The 13381-nt window shown below is 39.7% G+C and overlaps 1 protein-coding gene across 16 annotated transcripts in view; it reads left to right on the forward strand.

The window, feature by feature from the left end:
• EPS8 (EGFR pathway substrate 8, signaling adaptor) overlaps positions 1-13381 on the forward strand; it is a 126147-nt gene that overhangs the window by 86680 nt on the left and 26086 nt on the right. For all 16 annotated transcript variants that reach the window (XM_085569940.1, XM_085569944.1, XM_085569952.1 and 13 more), the window contains 7 exons: positions 3239-3321; positions 5355-5491; positions 7765-7838; positions 8817-8943; positions 9300-9388; positions 11587-11661; positions 12262-12410. In XM_085569940.1, coding sequence (XP_085426066.1) covers positions 3239-3321; positions 5355-5491; positions 7765-7838; positions 8817-8943; positions 9300-9388; positions 11587-11661; positions 12262-12410 — 734 coding nt within the window. The remainder of the gene's footprint in view (positions 1-3238; positions 3322-5354; positions 5492-7764; positions 7839-8816; positions 8944-9299; positions 9389-11586; positions 11662-12261; positions 12411-13381) is intronic.

The raw sequence follows: 13381 nt of genomic DNA on the forward strand, positions 1-13381 counted from the left end.
CTTTCTGCTCTTTTTGTCACTGAGCAATTAAACATTCTCTACATTCTCACCTCTCTGCATCTCTGCTCTGCTGGAGAGATCTTGAAAGGGAAAATATTCCTTGCAGGAGGGGCAAAACAAGGAAAGAGATTGCTTGTCTCTGATGAAAATATTGCCTTCAAGTGTAAATTATTTTTTTAATGTATTCTGTAATACTTCTTTTTTTCTGAGGTTATAATTTTTAATTCTGTTAGCTATTTTCTGTAATTCCAGTTGATAATTTCATGGGGGTTTCTTAATTTCTTTGTAGTAATTTGTCTTGAAACAACAGACTGATAATCACACTGTGCAACAGTTTTGGAATTAGCATGGTGAGAATGGAGTGAGGATGATTAGTTATTGTGTGATTTGTTGCATAGAATTTGCTGTTTTAAACGAGAGGGGGATCCTGTCAGAAGTTCGGGGGTATTGTGTTAAATAATGCAGGGATCCGATTTGAGGTGTGTTTGGACCCAGTTTCTCAATGTGTAGAGTTGGTCTCTCCTCAGTTTTGAAGTTGTTCCTTGTTGTAGATTTAAAAATGTAAAGTGCATAAGCACAACTTGGAAGTCCAGAATCTCCCTTAGATCTGAAGTATTGTTTAATTCTGCGGCCATATCCCAGATTTTTTTCCTTACCCATTGAACTTTTCTTTTTTTGAAAATTCAGATCTTTCTCTGTCAGCTTTTCCCTACTTTTGTTTGAATTTACAAGCAAATCCAGGAACCTTTGCAATAAAAAATAGTTAAAATCAATACTATTTGGGGCATTCTGACATTTTATAAACAACAACAAAAAATAAAATAGTAAATAACAAGAGTGTTGGATTAATGGACTTCTTCAGGGTTTAAGTTCCTCTGGTCCCCTAAAGTTTTTTTTCTATTAATTCTGTAATCCTAAAGTGTCCTAACTATTCTGTAGTGAAGTCCATTATAGCCTGAAAAGTCCTGCAATCCCCTTGAATCCTAAATTCAACAATGTTTTCTGGTCCTGGCAGAAGTCACAAATTCCTCCCAGAAAGGTACACACTTGTGCATGATGAGGGTACTAGGAAAGACATGGTCCTTGCAGAGTGAGCCAGACACTGACAAATTTGGGCTTTGACAGCCTTTGTAGGAAATTAATTTGTCAGCTGAAGACATGTAACAGAGCGTTCTAAATCCTGGGAGAAGCCATGACCTATTTAATGCAAGATCTATTAAAATAATGCTTTAGACGTGCATTGAAATTTCACTTGTGGGGCCACTGGTTGAGGCAGACTGCAGTTGTGGAGTGGCAGAAATGTACAGGTGTCGTGGTTTGACACGGAAAAATAATTTTTCCGGAAGGAAGAAGTCAATTTGGATATTGACCAATTGAAGGTGGACACGCCTCTGAGAACACAGAGGGGTTAAAAGCAGAATTCCCAGGAGAACTGGCTCTCTTTAGTTCCAGTCAGCGTGCAGTGCAGGACTCTCCCCTGCCTGGCCCGTGGCTGGGTGGGGAGGGGAAGCCCCATGGCCTGACTGAGGTGGGCCCAAGGGTGGAGGGGCTGGAACCGGGCTGGCCCCTGCAGATGGAAGAGGTGGAGGAAATCTGGGATGTCTCCGTTCCTCTTCCCCCCTCCCACCCTGCTCCGAGTTTCTCTCCCAAGAGGGAGAGAAAAAGAGACAGCAGCAGTTTTGTCAGCAGTTCACCATGGGGAAGGAGGAAGGGGGGGTGGGGGGTGTGTTGCAAGGTGCCCAGTTGTGTGGGAGCCTCTGGAGTCTGGGCATCGAGCCATCCTGGGAGTCCAGGCTTTTAACCCTTCCTTGAGAGATGAAAACTTTGTGAATTTTTTTTTCCCCTCCTCGGTTTGAAAGAGAGGAAGAGGGACACCTTGGACCCTGGGATGTTAGAAGGAGAAATTCTAGATGGGAGGGGGACAAGGAGTGGCTTTTGGCTGGACTTCTCTGTGTTGGCCACAAACTGAACCAATCTTCTACTTCAAGAGAGACTGTATTTTGGGAGGATGCCAGAGCAAAGTCAAGAGACCTGCTTCAGCTGGAAAAAGACAGAAATTGAGTGAACAGAGGAAAGTTAGGGGTTTTGTGGTGGTGCCCCCTGTCCTCAGAGAAGGAGAAAAGAAGAAGATCTCTGTTCTTGGACCCTCAGCCCCAGGGGGAAATGGGGGGGGACTGTGGTACCAAAAAATGAAAAACTGAACTGTTGTTTTCTCCCCTCTTGGCAGGGCATCCTTGAAAGGAAAAATCCTAAAAGCAGTCTGTCCATCCATGCATTGGTGGTGAGAGCACTGTGCATGGAAAGGAGAAGGGTCACCATGGCAAACTTTTTTTTCTGGGTGGTGCCATGTGTGACATGGAAGCACAGGATGTGGCAGTGTGTTTCTTGGGGGGTCTATGGCACAGGAGAGACTCTGTTCCCTCGAAGGACTGAGTATCGATTGTCTGAGGGGTGGAAACCTGATTGGAGTCCAGATTGTGTCTCACTGTGGTTTGTTGGAGTTGGGTGGTGGGGGGAGGAATGCTTTGCAAGGTTTTCATTTTGATCTGTGTGTGTGTTTTTTTTTTTTTTTTCTTCCTTTCTTTCTTTTATAGCAGTAGCTTAATAAAGGTTTTTTTTGTTATTAAGCTTGGGCCTGCTTTGCTCTGTTCTTGATTCCATTTCACAGCATTCAATTGAGAGATTACATTTACATGGGGGCACTGGCATTGTGCCAGTGTCAAACCATGACAACAGGTTAAGGAATCTTATGTCACATCAATGAGAAATTGGAGGTTGTCATTATTTCTGAAAAGAAATTGAATTGTGACAAGTTACTTTCTTAATGCTTATGCTGCAGCCATCTATAGTAGTTTTACTGCTTCTATATTTAGTAGATTTTCTTTTTATAGTCTGAGACAAACAAAATAATTGAGACAATCAAAAATTACGTGTGCAGAGGGAAAAAGTAGCTTATGCAATACTGGTTGACTTGAGATAATTACAGCTGTTCAGACAAATTTGGTGTCTAGATTACTTACTTGTGTGATGATAATGCTTGGGGCTGGAGTAGTGATAAAAATACCAACTCCCAGGTTGTATTCTGTTCTTTTTTCGGTTTATGCATAAAACAATATTTCCAAGTGCTTTTAAATAAATGGGATTTGATCAGGTATTCTCTGTCTAAAGATGAGATATTTATTTCAAAGATCTGGGCACAGTAGCTGATTCCTGATGTTTCCTACTCCTGTCTCCTTAGGCTACCCTTATTCATGAAGATATTGAAAGTGCAATCAGTGACAGCAAAAGTGGGAAACAAAAGAAGAGGCTTGAGACACTGAGGTAAAAATCCAACTGTTTGGCAGTGTATGAGATCATCAGATAGTGTGACAGCACTCAGAAGCTCTCCAGGTCTGCCTGATGTCTTTTGGGCTTTTGTAGGGGGCTTGAGCTTTTTTTCGTCTAGCTAATAATATACTTCCAAAGCCATGTGTATTAAAGCCATATCTTGCTTTAATAATTTTCTTATGTTCAGTCAATTTATAGTGTCAGTCTTACCTTTCCCAGTTCCACCTTAGTGATGGGAACAGCTCAGATCAATTCCACTTGCCAGAGAATGGCATTGTCTCAGCTCTGCATATAGGTCATGTAGTTCAGAATTTAAATCAAAACTAGAAATTCTCCATAACTCCAAGTAAATAATATTATGCTAAAAGGTTTTGGGATCTGAGGATGTTAAATAAAACAGCAACTGAAGATTGAATAATCTTCCTGCCTGCCTACTTAATGATACTGAAGACTTCTTGTTTCCCTGGTAGCAAAATCTTCTCTGCCAGTTGGAAAATGTGAGGGAAAGAATCTGTTGGGTTCACAAAAGATTAATACAGAAATGAGTAGTAGCAAAGAGAGGCATAAAAGCAAGGGCACAAATATATCAGATACTGCGTGGTGATGGTAGTAACTTGTTAGAAATTCAGTGTGTAACTGATGCTGATAGTATCTCTCAGTAATAATTGTGCTCAGATAGAGAAGTCTCTGCTGGACAAAAATTAAATGAATGTATAATAGTTCTGGATACCTGTTAAATTCTGATGTGCAACTTACAAAGATTTCCTAGAGCAAGGGGCACTCTTAGAAAAACAAAAGAGAATCTGAACTGTGTCCAACTCTATTTGCAAGTTTAAAATTAAATTAATAAATCTTAATATTTGTGGGACTGTTGCAAACCAGGCATAAGCACTGAGAGGCAAACCAGAGGGACTCAAACACATTGGATGTGCTGGGAAACTAATGAGATTCAATTGGGATAATAATGTAGGTCAATACATCTGTTGGGACAAATAATGTGAGATATCAATCTCCAAGGGCTGTGAGGCCCAGAGGTCAAATGTGGGTGGCAGCTGAGTGCTGCCTCCTCCTTTTTGGCTCGTGTGCCTGCTGGCTTTGGGTCACAGGGAGGGACCCTCCTGCCTCACTGAGGCTCTGGGACATTGTTGAGGTGCTGCAAAGTTGTTGATAAGTGCAAGGGGAATGCAGGAAGGAAAGGCAAAGGAAATTTTTTTGTTGTTGTTGTTATTCACTGTTCAAAGGCCAAACAACATTTGATGTTTTGTGGTCATTTTGTTGAATGCTGTAAATAAGATGGGTTTATAAAAGGTGACTTTAAGGGGAAGATCTGGTTTTTAAATAGGGCTCTGGGGAAGGAATGGGGGGATATATATGACAGGAGCTACTGTGATATTTTTTTTGTCTGTTGGTATCAACAGACTGCAGGATAAAATCTAAGACCTTTTCCTTACAGCACTTAAAAATACACTGAGAACTGGAAAATTGCAGGTGGGAACATTAATATGTTTGTATTGAGAGAGGATGAACAGACAGACCCCTGTTAGAAAACAAATCAGCCAGTGAATTTGGTTTTGTTGGTAGGGTTTTAAGCAAAAGGTAGTTGACAACGGGCCACACTTAGGGGACTAGACACTTGATTTGTGATGGCTGAAAGGTAGCTTCAAACCTTCCAATTTTCTCTCATAGAAAAGACAAGTGCACCCTTACAACTGCATGTGCTGGTAAAAATGCCACCTAATAAACCCAAGGCACTGAATTTATCTGTGTACACTGGCAGGTCTCCTCATGTTCTTTGGCACTGCTGGGGGATTTCCCAGGTGACAAAGATTTGCTAGCTCCCTGGAGGAGTGTGTTTCCTGCTGTGTTAAACATATTTTCACATCATGGTCTGGAGCGCTGCTTGCCTGGCAAGCCCGTAGTACGCTCTGCCGTCCTTGTGAAACCTCCTCGTTTCTTCTGACCAAGCACTGGAGAGCAGAAGGTTTGTCCTTCCAGTGTCACTCGTGGGCTTTCTCCTGTCCTTCTAGAATGATCTCCAAAGCTGACACTGCCATCCCCCCACCCCCCCGGGCTCCTGCCCCCGTGCCCCCGGGGACCATCACCCAGGTGGACGTGCGGAGCCGCGTGGCAGCGTGGTCGGCATGGGCCTCGGAGCAGGGCGACTGTGAGTATTCCTGGGGCTGCTGCCACACACAGGGGTGCCAGGAGTGGATTTTTATGCCACTTGGGTATCGGAATCTGTGGCATTGATGATTCCAAGATTGTAGAAAGTCTCTGTCTTTCTGCCCCACTGCCAAAGCAGAAGCTATAATTGGTCTGTGCTGGTTCCAAGGTTGTTTATTCTGTTTATCTCTAACATGTTCTGCTGCCCTGCCCAGCTCTGTCCTGCAGGGCAGCGTGTGGGGCTCTGCCCTCAGTGGGATGTTACAAACATTTAATACCAGAAACTCCCTGGGCTGGATTTACAATAATGTGCCAATATCTGTCACCTACGTTGAACAGTGTGTCCCCAGCCTAAACCAATAGAAAAATGCCAACACTACAGTGAAACATGGAGGGCATGAAGAAGGAGAAAAAGAACAAGGCACACCCAATTTCCTCCATCTTGTCCCCTCTAGACCCCTAATCTAGAATCCTAAAATTTTACTTTTGCACCCGTGCCACACTTTATTATTACTTATATCAAACACTCAGAGCTTGTAATTCATCCTGTGAGATTGAAAACTCTTTTCCATGGACAGAGATCAGTGTCTCTGGGGGCTCTGTCCAGGGGGGTTCCTGACCCCCTGCCAGGGTCCCAGGGCAGCCAGGGCAGCCAGAGGGAAGCTCTGGATTCCCACACTTGGGAGCAGCAGAAATAATTTGGAAAGGCCATGTTCACGGTGGCAGCAGCTGGATGCAGAAGTGGTTGCACAAGGTCAGCCCTCACTCCGAGTAGATTTTCCCAGTCAGGTTTGAAATGCCCCAAGCCACTGCTGCCTGATCTGGGGACAAAGATGTCTCTGTCATAATCTGATTTGTCATTTCCGTGCATTTACCCATTTTCTGGATTCTTGTTCAGAGCTGCTTTTACTTGTTCTGGGTGTGGGCTCCAGATTTTGATCTGGGATTTCTTGTGAAGGTGGTAACAGTAAGACAGAAATCTAATGATGCTCTCCCCCAGTAGTAGGGCCAGATGTTTTGGACAATTAAAAAGTACATTCATGGATACAAGGTGACTTAAGATCATCATTATTTATTTATATAATATTTATCTTTATAATAGCTGTTTTGACTAATTAGTTTGTTGGATTTTATTTCTTTTTTTTTTAAGGCTTAACTAGGAAATGCTCTAACTTTAATGTTCCTTAATGTGTTGGATTTTTCTGTTAGATGGTCGTTTAAAAACATTTTGATGAGATTTCTTTAAAAATAAAAGTTCTTCAGAAAGAATAAAGTTCTTTCTATAAAACAGACTGAAAAGCTTAAGATGAAGCCTCTTTTAGTTTGCTTGGGTTCTTTTAATAATAGATAATAAGACTGTACCATTGAAAAAACTTGGATTCCTTATAATTTTTGTTTTATCAAATGATAGCCATATAACTTAACAGAGTACAAAACTATGCAAAGAAAACAACTACAAATATGTAGGGAAATCTCAAATGTTAAGAATTATTCAATCTATGTATCTATAGTATTTGAGTAAACGTTGTCTTGTTCTTCTTGAGTCCTCACACCAGAAAAGTTTCATTAGTTTGGTGTGTTGTCAGACCAGTTGTGGATGTGAGTTCCTGCAGTTCCTTTTATTCCACTCAGGTAGATCTTTTCTAAAATGTGTTTACTGAAATCCCACCTGCTCACAAATGCAGTGCAGTACTTGGTGTGGGTTAAAAATGCAACATTTATAATTCCTCAAAAAATTCAGCCTTGTTATTTTCAAAAAGAGTCACTGACTGAGCTTTGTTATTTGGAAATATCCATTCTATCACATCATTATTTCTTCTTTCTGTGCTTCCAGACCTGGCATCCCTTTTTGCTAATAACTTTTTACATAAGAATTGTCTTCAAAGCCACTGCACTCTTTCTTGCTTGCTTCTACCAGAGTAGCTTTCAGCATATTTTGCAAAATAGGATGATTCCTAATTGTGTTGTATTTATAATCTTCCACTTTGTGTTGAATTTTTTTTTTAATTTAACGTACCATACTTCTGCAGTTTGCTTCATTTATGTAATTAAGTAGGCTGAAAGCAGGTACAGAAGCTTTTTTTGTGAGCCTGGACAGGATCAGGCATTAAGGTACAAGATTTTAATCTTGTGTGGAGTCCTTACAAAGGGAATGACAGAGTTTTGTCCATCTTTCCCTTACAGTAGTGTATTTCAAATTATAAACTATATAAAAAGTTTTATATACTAATCCCACAATTATGCATGTCTAATTCACTTTTCCCCTGTTTGCAGATGAAAAGCACAGACAATACCATGAGCAGGAAGAAACAGCAGAGATGATAGCAGCCAGGATTGACAGAGATGTTGTAAGTGAGAAGCTACAAATGATACTGCTTCATGTCTGTGAAATCTTGCAACTCTCCTTCGTGGGAAGACTTTTCTCCACATGGGATATTCAGTTCTGGAGAAAAGCTTTCCAAGCAACCTCTGCTTGTTGTGGTAGATCTAAAATGGACAGGTGGCAGTTTCTTTCCTTAATATTATTTTCTAAAAAAGAGGGAAAACACACTGAATGTTGATGACAAGTTTTCTGCTGTGAATGGCAGGACTTGGATATGTGTAATACCTGGAAAATAAACATGGTCATTTCTGAAGACAGGTGGACCCTTTTTATTTACAACTTAAAGCATTCCTGCATATAAGCAACAATACTGGGCATGTTCTATGGTATATGCTAGATCAAATATTGCCCCATCTGTCATTTGTAATTTTCTATTTCTCCACTCTGCTTTTACCTTCAGCAACATCAGAGGGTCTTGAGAAAAGCATGTTGGGCCCTGCTAGATTGGTGTCTTTGTGTTTTCCCCTGGGGTTCATTCATTCTTCTCCAGTTATGCTTTGAAATCAGTTCTTCAAAGAGCACTTCACAAACAGCTGAATTTGTAGAGAGCTTCATCAAATAGCTCAATACTCAGTACTAAAGGAGATTGTGAAGTTATACTCTTTATAAAAATGCTGTCCATTCAAATAATTACAATTTTCTTTGTGTGCTCTCAGCACAAATGTCATGTGGATGTAAATTGTGTAATTGCAGTCTGAGCTGAACTGTCTTGTTACACATAATTTAAAAACTTCCAACGGGCCTACATTTTTAAAAATCTGAAATTTAAAACCTTTTATGGGTATGTAAATTTAAAACCACAAGGAATCTAAATATGGGATATTCCAGCATGGAATTTGTACCAAGGAAGTTATTGGTGTCTGGGAATCTGGACATTCCAACATCTGGAGTATTTCTGCTATAGATTCTGTAGAGAACCAGTTATTTTTCTTTTCTCTCACAGCAAATTCTGAACCATATTTTGGATGACATAGAGTATTTTGTTACCAAACTGCAAAAAGCTGCTGAAGCATTTGCTGAACTTTCAAAGAGGAAGAAAACTAAAAAAAGTAAAAAGAAAGGACCTGGAGGTAAGAGTTTGTAGTGCACATAGTTCTATTTCTCTCAGGACCATTGAAGGAGCTAGGAAATGTCTTTTTGTGTGGTTTTTCTTAATCAGTGTAGCAATTTCCTCTCAATTTGAGCACAAAAGTTCCTATGCAGTATATGCTTAGAGGGAAACCTATGAAAATCATTTGCTTGAAGTCAGTGGGGAATGATTAATTAGAGATGTGACCACAGAATATGCTCCTGCCTTGGTTCTATATTTACAAAAGTCTGTAACATGGTAAATTTATTATCTATTTTATCATTTACTATATCTGGAATACTTAAGGAAAATATATACATATAAATGAGTGTATAAAAATCTCATTTTGTTCACCAGAGGGTGTTCTTACTCTCCGTGCAAAGCCACCACCTCCAGATGAGTTTGTTGATTGCTTCCAAAAATTCAAGCATGGCTTCAATCTCCTGGTAAGTGATAACAGCTAGTGAGTCTGAGATGAGGCCAGAGCAGGGCTGGCCACCTCTGGGTTAGCTTGGCCTCTGAGTCTTGGGATGCTGCTAATCAGGTTCTCTACACAATGACCAGATGAGCATATTTGGTGTTCAGCGTCATTGTGTTTCTTTGTTTCCTGTTTCTTTAAAGCCTTTGCCTTGGGAAATTTGATTTTGAGTAATGAAAGAATTCCTAGAAGGTCTGTGAGGCTCACAGATCTGTTGCGTGTTTGCCAGCATCACCAGCTGTGGCTTTAATTTGATTTTATTCAGCCATGCCCATCAGACTCAGCCATTCCCCAGGACCTTCTGGCCTCAGAATGTTCCATCCAACAAATTTCTGTCTCTTTTTAGGTTCTCAATAAGCAGAGATGATAATTTAAGAGCCCTCTGCTGGCATCTCCTCTTCTGCAAGTGGGAGTCTCCTATTCAAGGGAGGCAGCACCTGGGACCCCTCAAAGCCTTTGCTGTCACTGACTGTCCCTTCCCATTGCTGGAGAGTCTGTGCCAGGGGGGAAACTGCTCTTGAATTCACTGAGGCAAATCAGCTTCTTTCCTCCTCTTGGGGAATGGATTCTGATTGCAGGGCTATAGGAAATTATTGAGACATGTTAAAGATAAAAAAAAAAAAAAGCCACATCAAGTGTTGTGGTTCTGACTGTAAGGGATTGCTGTTTTGAAGGAGGATGAGTATCGTGGCATATGCTCGTCCTTCTCAGTGAAAGATGTAATGTCCAGGGTTTTTTCCATTCTTTTTGCTACATTCTGCATTTAAATTACTTTTTTACTCAAGAACAATCTGTGCATCTTTTAATCTTTCTCTTCTGTGCAGTAGAAGTCACAGCTCTTGTTTTGATGCTCAGCAGCATCTGGGACTTGGTTCTGGTGCTGCTTTTGAGGAGTTGTGCCGTGACAATGCTTAAACAATGCTTTACTTCAGTATTTTTGCAGGAACAACAAAAGCCTGAAATTTGTGCTTTAGGTCATGCAAGGAGAACTGTATAAAATAAAAAATCTGGTTTAAAAAGAAAAAGGAGTAGCTAGAAGAATAAAATCTTCAACTAGAATGGAAATTATTTTAAAACCTCATGCTGGAAGCTTCATAGACTGGGTCTGGGTTGTTGTGACTGAGGAACAATGTATAGGAAGTTATTAGAAGCAAAAACACATCCTCCTCCTTTCTTCATTTGGAGGGACAATTGGATGTAAAAACACATCCAAGGGTAGCCAAAAGCAGTTTGAGGAACAGATGGCAAGATGCAATAGAAACTACTACAACTCTTTAAAGCACAATTGGGCTTCTTATTTCTGGAGCACACAAAGCCAATGGGTTATCAGTAGATAAAATAAATTTCCCAAGAAGCTGTATGAGTGAATTGTAATGGTTTGGGGGTTTTCGAATTTTTTTTTTTTTTTTTATGGTGGTGTTTTGTCATAGGTTGGATTTGATGATCTCAGAGGTTTTTCATAGCAATATCTTATTCTAGCAAAGTAATAGCTGAAGTTCACTATTGATAGATGTGATAGTCATGGACTGGCAATGAAAAATCTCATACATAAAACAAATTAGAACAAAATTTTGATGTAATAGGGATTCCTGGGAGATAAGCGTTCGTGTTCAGTGTGATTAACCAAGGAAATGGTAAAAGCCATCAGGGAAAAAAAGACAACAGAAGATTATCCAAGAGCATCAATATGCCATTGTGTTAGCTGGCCTGATGTTTTTGGTAGTGTAGCAAAATTGAAGAAGGTCCAGGGTGGACAAGAATGCTTGAAGGAATTATTTCAGCTTGGAAAAGACCAGATTCAGGAATACTGTAATAAGTCTGTAAATGTTATGAGCATTGCTAGAAAAAGTGAGTTGAGGAGGACAATTTAGTTTTATTTGAAGAGTTTGCAGAATACTAATGAAAGTAAGAGGTGTCAGATTTCCAAAGGAGATGCTTCTTCACAAAGCATGTGATTTGGTTGTGGAACTTCTTGTTCTGCACATTAAGTGCTAAAATATACATGGACTCAAGAGCAATGGGATGGATGAGCACTTGCATTAAGTGGGTGTTGCAGGCCAAGCACTGGGCTTTGGTGGACCTGAGCAGGGATGGCCATTCTTAAGTGATTTATTGTCTTAACAGTCAAATGTTTCCTAAAATGTACTATTTGTTTGATTCCTTCAGGCCAAGTTGAAGTTCCATATCCAAAACCCTAGTGCAGCTGATCTGGTTCATTTTCTCTTTACCCCACTACATATGGTAAGGTTTTACAGTTTTCTAAATGATTACCTCAGAACTCTTGTATTTATATGCTCTGTAACCTTTTCAATGATAACAAGATTGAAATGTTGTGTCCCTGGACAATAAGTAAGGAGAAATGTTTGTATCTCAAGATGAGGTTTTCTTTAGAAAATAATTTATATCCTTTTCTGCATATTTTCCCTTCTACTAAATGTTTTTTTAAAATCATCTTTAGCCTCATGTTACACATTGCCAGTATAACTTTTAACTAGCAACAAAAAATTGAGGTTCCCTACATAATGCAGGAGGAGAGTTGGAACCATATTTAATGGAAGTATGTGTGGCTTTGATCAATATAGCAAAAAATAACATTGCCCAGAGTGGGTTTGAACAAAAATGGTTGGTGAGCAGGACAACAGTTCTCCAGTAATAAATAGTTTAGTTAATTTGTGTGACATCAAGACACCCTGTTAGATTCTCAGAGGGGTTTTTACTTCTGGGGCGTGTTTTTATGAGTAATGACTGTTAACTAGCAGCACTGTAGGTAAGATAAATTCACAGTCACTTCCTTACTGACAATGTGTGTGTTCCTGGCATTATTTTAATCCTTGGATTTAGGTGGTACAGACTACAGGAGGTCCAGAGCTTGCCAGCACAGTGCTCAGCCCCCTGCTGACAAAAGACACCATAGACTTCCTGCGATACACCGTCACCAGTGAGGAGGGACAGCTTTGGATGTCCCTGGGTGATTCATGGACCAAAGCCAGGTGAGAAAAAATTCTTCAGGCTTTAGACAACATTCTCTAAAATCAAGTTTATCGACGTGGTCTAACCAGGTTATCCAGCCCCCGATAAATTCAATATTCCTTTGTTAGGATTGGGACCCTTGAGAACTGTTCTTTGAAGGTTTTGGAAAGGAACTCTTTAGCTTCACTGGGATTTGGGATCTCAAATAGAGACAAAATTCATAGAGGTTTTTTTGGTTGGTTTTTTGTTTTTTTTTTTTTTTTTTGTCAGTGATATGCAGATATTATCTTCTGGAGTATCTTTTTCCGAACTGTCCCTTGCATGCTTCCAGTTATTTTTCACCGTTATTTTTTACCGCCTATCTATCTGGACTTCATTAAAAAACTATTTCAAGATGCAATAAAGAGTGACAAAATTTTAAATAATAGTTACAAATGTCTGTTTTCAATTTCCAAGAATTATTTAACGTTAAAAATTTGCAATGTCCTTACTTCATTAAAAGCATCATAATGCTGTATAAGTGTTTATAATTGTAAAAAAAGCATTTATTGACTCAACTGTGCCACATGTGCATACCTTATGCATTGCATTTAATGGACTCACTGTTATGATTTATCTTAGCTGAAAGTTAACTTCTTTATGCATTTGCTGTGTTCAAGGTGACTCTGTAGTTTAAAATTCAATGAATTGAAGATGCAAAAGAAAAATCTCAAACTAACAAAGTGCATTTTAACTCTATAATCTGTGGTAGATAAGTACATTTTATGATGATGAACTATGCAATCACTTGGGCTGGAAATGCAGCATAGTTTTTGTGTTTATTCATCCTTGCTCTTAAAGTTTAGATTGGAACACAAATATCTGCCAGATAGATTTTGTTTTTATTAGTTATTTTATTATTTGGTTGATTGAAAGCTGTAGAGCGTAAGGAAGGTTGCATGGAAGGAGTGGAAACATCATCATAGCATTGGAGCCCCATGCAAGGAAAATG

Source organism: Lonchura striata, chromosome 1A, assembly GCF_050655825.1.
Source record: "Lonchura striata isolate lonStrDom1 chromosome 1A, ASM5065582v1, whole genome shotgun sequence".
Classification (NCBI taxonomy): Eukaryota; Metazoa; Chordata; class Aves; order Passeriformes; family Estrildidae; genus Lonchura; species Lonchura striata.